Source organism: Xyrauchen texanus, chromosome 6 (assembly GCF_025860055.1).
Source record: "Xyrauchen texanus isolate HMW12.3.18 chromosome 6, RBS_HiC_50CHRs, whole genome shotgun sequence".
NCBI lineage: Eukaryota > Metazoa > Chordata > Actinopteri > Cypriniformes > Catostomidae > Xyrauchen > Xyrauchen texanus.
The window spans coordinates 49866533-49873500 of NC_068281.1; the positions used below are offsets into that span (position 1 = coordinate 49866533).

The 6968-nt window shown below is 35.0% G+C and overlaps 1 protein-coding gene across 1 annotated transcript; it reads right to left on the reverse strand.

Annotated features, from left to right (window-relative positions):
- Positions 1 to 531: 531 nt before the first annotated feature.
- On the reverse strand, positions 532 to 6748 carry LOC127644858 (gastrula zinc finger protein XlCGF7.1-like). The gene is made up of 2 exons (XM_052128266.1): positions 6420 to 6748; positions 532 to 6109 (listed from the first exon to the last, which is right to left on the reverse strand). Exons 1-2 carry the CDS (start codon positions 6472 to 6474, stop codon positions 5238 to 5240), a joined length of 927 nt encoding a protein of 308 aa, XP_051984226.1. The 5' UTR covers positions 6475 to 6748; the 3' UTR covers positions 532 to 5237.
- Between the last annotated feature and the right edge of the window lie 220 nt (positions 6749 to 6968).

The following is a 6968-nucleotide window of genomic DNA, read 5'->3' on the forward strand; positions in this document are numbered from 1 at the left end:
CCGCAGAACCATTTATTCGTGAAACAGTTTTTTGTTTTTGTTTTAATAGATTGTGCTGCCATGTTTGATCTCATTTCTACATCCCAGTCAAAGAACTGTATCTTGAACATGTGAAGGAAAAATGTTAATGCTCTGCTCCCAAATCAGATGACAATCAGGATAAGGGTTTTTACTACGCCCTGTTTTCTTTCAATTGCATTCCACTATGATGACCTTTTGCCTGATTTTAATGCCTTGATCAGAGTTGAAAAATGTAACATAAGAATCTTTGTCAACCCTCCAGCATGCCTGTGCTTAGACAGACTATGTTTTTATCTTTACAGTTGTTGTTTTTGTTGTCTTTGACATACATTTAAATAGAAAAAAAAAGTAGTTCATTAATTTACATAAATACTATTGGCACACATTTTAATATCATGGCCAGTGGTGTTACCATTATTGTCTTGCACTCAACCATCAGAATGGGGTATAAAATGTGATCTCAGTGACTTCGACCATAGTCTTTTCATTTCAGGTGTCTTGACCCTTGATTAACAGGATAAAACATAAAATATTGATGTCCTTTTTTAATATCAATCTCCACTTTCACATTCTTCCTTTTTGTTTTTGGTGATTCACTTTCTTCATGCCCCCTACTGGGCAGGGAGGAGAATTTATAGTCAAATGTCTTTTTAGATGTCTATTTTTCCATAGAAGCACACTTTCATCAACAATACCAAACCAATCATAATTCATTTCAGTGTCGATTATTTTCTTCATTGGTTTTTATAATTCGAGTAATTTCTTCATTGTATTGATTAGTTGTTGCAGCCCTCTGAAAGCTTAGACATGCAGCCCATCAAAGTTTTTAAATGCTTAATACAATTTGTTTCAATGTGATGCAATAGAAATAATTATGTTGATGAATTTCACTTGTTTGCTCAATTACGAATCACATTTGTCCAAATTCCATAACATAACACATTCTTTCTTTATTGGAGAGTATTGTCTCCACATAACTCTTGCCATCATGGTACTCTTAACTAGGTTAGGATACCTCTCCAGCAGGAGACTAAAGAGCTGAGACAAAATCTTAACACCCATGAACATTTATGAATCAAACTTATTCTTAAGTCTAGGAATAAGAACAAAATTACATAATTCTTTGACTCTTTACACACTTAAGACAAATATTTTACTCAAAGCAGCTTTATACATATGGCTCCTGACCAAAGATGAGATGTACTACCAGTAAAACTAAGATATCATTCTAATTTGAAAATAAATGGGTTTTCTTGCCCCTAAAAATGAACATTTCTGCAGGGGAGTGTGTTTGATAAACTGCAGCAGTGCTCATTGCATCATATCATTAACAAGATGAATTAATCAAACTCAAACAGAATGCTAACAATTTCTGACATGGTTTTCCATACATCTTTTTTTTTTTTTTATTCCATCCATGCACGTGGTTACAGACTAAATATATTGAACAGTGAAATCCCTCACAACCCTGATAGCACATGCACATCCCCTAGACATCTATTTGATATGTGTTTAAAGACACAACATTTTTTAGGTTATCTGCTCATCTGCAATATGTCAAAAGACATTTCCTCTCAGATGTCAAAAGGAGATGTATTTGAAACATTTATGATTTAGAGTATAGCAGTAAATCTGACCTTTTTAAGATGTTTAGCAGATGTTAATTAGAATGCAATGCTTTTCAGATAAAACTCTCTTAAACAGATGTCTCAAAGATGTACGTGTGCTATCTGGGAGTCTTAACTTTGCCACCATCCTGCCTGCATTTGACACCAGTGTCACAGGAGATGGATGATGCATTCTACATTGTCTTCACTCTTACTGGTAGTAATTACCGATTGTTATGTCTCTCTCCACAAACACATCTTTTCACCAATGGTCACTGTCGTTCGTGTTGCCAGAAATTGCTCTACTTGTGTCTTTTTTGTCACTGCTGGTGTGAACAGTGCTTTAGTGTCTATAGTCATAAGATACAATACAGGACATATTATTGATGTAGGCAAGCCTCTTCAAACATAAACAATCACATGCCCAAGCTAAATTGATACCTGCAGATAAAATACACAGTCAGAAAATTGGAATGACCAAAGCATCTTTCAGCCAGAGTATAAAAAACATCTGGTTAAGCATCTGACATCAATGAAAGGGCTATATTACCGTTTCCATCTAGTATTAAGATGGGTCTTGGGTGATCCGATCACATGTGGTCATGTGAGACACGTCTCTGTTTACACATGGTCTCTTAACTGCATCTCCTGTGACCACATGTGATTGGATTTGGAGGGGAGGGTCTCAGATTTTGTGGTTTTTATTATCTGATCACAAAACATTTTGGACCCGTTGGTATTTAGTGCTGGGGCCACAAGTAATCAGATCATCCGAAATGCGTCTTAATATCAAGTGTAAACAGGGTCCCTCAGATTGAGTTTTATAGGTGACTACAGCATACAAAACGTTTTATACACCACCAAGCAACACATTATTACATTTAACATACCGGTAATATGTAATTGAATGAGATAAATTCACCAAACTTGAAGTTTCCATATGCACCATAGTACAAAATTTCTTCACATGAGCTTGTGTTTCTGGTCTCCTGCATTTAGATGCTTTTGAGTGGGAGTGAATGAAGCCCATTCAATGCATTTTGGCTTTGTAGGGCAATGCCATTTTGGGTGATTATCATGAAACCTGTCACGGAAATGTCCTGGTCCTATTTTACTCCAAAATCAAAAGAAACAAATATTAAATTAAACTATATGTTTCATATAGAAAATGAAGAAATTTTAAGGCCATTAAAATTTGTACAACTGTGACATGACAGTTGTGCACATTTTAAACTGCAATTATTATTAGCAAAGAAAGTTGGTTATTATTATATTCTCATTTCAGCAACATGAAAGAAATTGTTTTAATTATAAAGTGTTTACACATCATAGAAGCACTTCCTTGATACTGCCTTGCATTTTCACTTATTTTGATTAAAAATATTATTGTACAGAAGCTTCTTTTTACTATAATACGTTAAAAAAAGGTCTGAGTTGTAGTAATCATAATTGAAAACAATTGGAATAGTAAATGTAAATCATCTGTATACACAGTGCTGGGTTGTAAAGGATTACATAATCAGATTACAAAAAAAATATACTTGTAATTGGGTTACATTACATTTTAAAATAATCGTAACCAGACTACAGTAAAATTTTTATAAATTACATGATTACATATTAACAAGGCAACTGCAGTAAATTGTTAATAATTTATTGATCATCTTAATCACTCTTTTTTTCAATCTTGTACATTTTTAATTCTAAATCAGCACTCCACTGATAAACCTTTGGTAAGTCTTTGAGTGTTTTCAGAAGAGAGGGGGAGGGTTGTGTGTATTGCACTCAGAACTGATACTCCCTACTAGCCAGTCAGGTGAAGATGGAGCAGCCTACTTCAACATTTAACCCCATAATCTATAGAGATCATATCATTTTTCAGGAGACACGGGGCAAAACATCACTGTGCAATTTAAACTCTGCCTTCCAAAAGTGAATATCCTGTCAACTACAAAGGATTCGATGTAAAATCAGAAAAAGCATTTGGAAGAACGATTGCATGTTTGTTTTTAACTTTCCGTCGCAAATCTAACCGACTTTAAATTATTTTTTACATTATCACTCTGTGTGTTATATAACCATGTCACAATGACTTTGAAAGCTTTTTGACTATCAAATCGAAATGCACAAATACACATAAATTCATGTTCAATTGTATTAGCGCCACAGTTACTTTTAGTTTCTTAAATAGCTTTTTTTTTTAGTCGGCTTAAAACATTTTAGTGTGGTGATAACTTTGAGACATTTTTGTATCACTGATTCACAAATATAAATGGTCTGATCTCTTGCTACACATGCATGGCATTTTTTTAAATGGTGCAATTGCATTATCACCTTTGTGTAAACGTGCCCCGGGGAACTGGTCCATAATATTAGAAACTCCAAAATGCCTGTTAAACTCATATTTATATATAAACTCAGACACATATTTGAGTCTGTCATTGATGGAGGGCCTAGACCTCTATCAGCATCTCAGAGGAAAACATGAAAACTTCTTTAATATTTTTATATTTGCAATCATTTATCTGAATTTGTGGACACAAGTACTACTCAAATGATTAAAACATACAGAATTCAGTTTAAATTAATCTCGGATGAGATTACCCCAAAATGTAATCTGAGATTACATTACTGACTGAAATTGTTTTGTCATGTGAATTGTAATCAGGTACTGATTACAAATTACAAGTAATCTGCCCAGCACTGTGGACATGTTACAGTAATAAGAACAGAGCGTAACAGTCCCCGCCCACTTATTCAGGGATTTCAGAAGTATTTTTCACATTTGTTTTTTGCATAGGCTTTTCATAAAATCCTCTATAAAAGAGTTCTAAACCATGAACCAAACCAACCAGCTCCAAGGTGAATTACATCATCACAAACTTTTGTTTTGAAACAAAAATAGTATTTGAAAATCGGACAAAAAAAAGACAAGACTGTGTACTTACCGTCCTTCACGAGAGTACAAACTACAATCCGATGAAGCATTGCAAATGATGTAACTGAAAAAATTATGGGAATATATAAAACTATTGATTTTAGATTGTTTGTTATAAATTTAGAAACAATATATTTTACTGTTATTGCAAAAATATACTGATAAACACAAATGTATTAGTAGTTTGAGAGTGCAGGGAGATCTACTCATTTGTGTCATTTAGAGTCCATCATGGGAGCGGGCGGTCGGTTCCGGTCTTATTTTGCGGCCTCTGTTGGACAAGATTCTCTGGTTGGTTAAGCTTTCTCTGCTGTACCATGGGTAATGTAGTTGTTCAATAATGCAGACAAATGGCTTCAACGAAGCATATACCATCGATAAACAACCTCGGAGCTCAAAGTAGGTCTGTCTTTAATGGTTTAAAAATTAGCGTTGAAAATCAATTAGTCTATGAGGAAATTAATGGGATTTTTACTTCTGGAACCAGACTGTTGTGCTTAGTTGGGGGGTAAAATGTTCTTACCAAAACCAACAAAAAATAGTCCTAAATGTAGGTTTTGCTACAATTGCTTTTATTGTTATTATTAATTTGGGGTTTTATATGACCAGGACATTTTCTTGAGAACTTTCATGAGAATTACACCTTCACGTTGTTGAGAATTTCACACTATTCACATTGCAACTGTAGATGAACTTTGTGCAGTTTGTGACAACATTGGGCAAGGCTTTTTTATATGATTCTGCAAATCACTTGATTGTGTGAAACTCCTGCCACATGCAGTGCAGTGATATGGCCTCTCTCCAGTGTGCACTCTCTCATGTCTTCTCAAGGCTCCTGAATGAGTGAAACCCTTTTCACAGTATGAACACTTGTGAGGTTTCTCTCCAGTATGAATTTTTTGATGCTGTTTCAAGGCACTGGATCTAATGAAAGTATCCCCACACTCAAAGCATATATGAGATCTCTCACCAGTATGTATTTTCTGATGTTCATTAAAACAGCCCAAGCGCAAAAAACCCTTTCCACACACAGCACACACATAAGGTTTCTCATTTGAATGAGTTTTCATGTGAACATTTAAGTTTGATGCCAAAATATAACTTTTACCACACTGCTCACATTTGAATGCTCTTACTCCAGAGTGAGAGCGCTGGTGATCTTTGAGATTTGTTGCACATTTGAAACTCTTTCCACACTCCGAGCATGTATAAGGTCTTTCTCCAGTGTGAATTCTAATGTGCCTTTTAAGGTGTCCTTTACATGTGAAAGCTTTCTCACAATGAGGGCAGACGTATGGCTTCACTCCAGTGTGGATTTTTAGGTGCTCATTAAAATGCCCTTTATGTGCAAAACTCTTTCCACATTCAGGGCAGATGAAAGAATTGTTGGCTCCTGGTCTCTGAGCTGTATCTTTTGAAAAACTCTTTACATTTTCTGTGAAACTAAAAGATTCTTCTCCAGTTGAGAAATTACAAGGATCCTGAAACTGGTATTCCTCCTCTTCACTGAGTTCTTGATTTTCCTCTTTGACTTTTATCATGTCTAAAATGAACATAGTTCATTTAGGAAAAGAAAAAAATTATTAATTTAAGTACAACAAAGGTGAATCAAGAAATAACAGTGACCCAAAACTGAATGACAAAGCTATTTTTGTCATCTTCAAAGTGTTAAACATAATTCTGATAAGTATAAGGTAAAAAAAATATAATTGCAGTATAATTCCTCATATTGCTATAACTATGTTACTTTAGTGCTTTCAGGATTTTCTCAATTAGAGCCACTAAATCTAGCTTAAGTAGATTTTTTTTCTTTAATGATTCTCAGCAGTCATTAATGAAGAATGGACACAAACCTCTTTGTTCCTCTGTATAACTCGTGTCTTCGATCTCCTCTTTAATAAACTCCATGTTTGCTCTCTAAAACCTCCAGATTTCAGAATTTCTCAGGTTTCACCTGGAATGCAGTCCTGCTTGTTTGAAAACGTTTCTTTTTGCCACGTTTACAATGATGGGAATTTTCCCATTTATTGGCCTGAAACACAATTTGTATACTTCTAATACGCACTTAAATTACCAACCGCTAAAGTATGTAATTCTGAGTTTGTAGTATGGCAGTTTTTTTATTCTAACACACCATAAAATGTTGATGTTTCCACGGAGCTCTTTGTCGCCGAACATCCGCATCGCGGAACCGTCGCAAACCCCTCCTCTTCCGCGGAGCAAGGAGTCGTGGGAAATAGTAGCCCAAAAAGCATGCACCAGCTCTCTATTTCTGTGACATGCAGTTGTGCATGTTCTGAACAAAACTACATTAATAGACTACCAAGTAAGTTGTAGTGATGGGGAATTAATGCTTTCCGAAGCATCGATGGCAAATGTATTGAAATTGGGATCTAAGCTTT

Excerpts from the sequence above, each read along its gene's own strand:
- LOC127644858 (XM_052128266.1), bottom strand. The coding sequence starts at position 6,474 with ATGGAGTTTATTAAAGAGGAGATCGAAGACACGAGTTATACAGAGGAA. Across the intron at positions 6,110-6,419 it reads TTATACAGAGGAACAAAGAG|ACATGATAAAAGTCAAAGAG; the intron begins GTTTGTGTCCAT and ends TGTTCATTTTAG.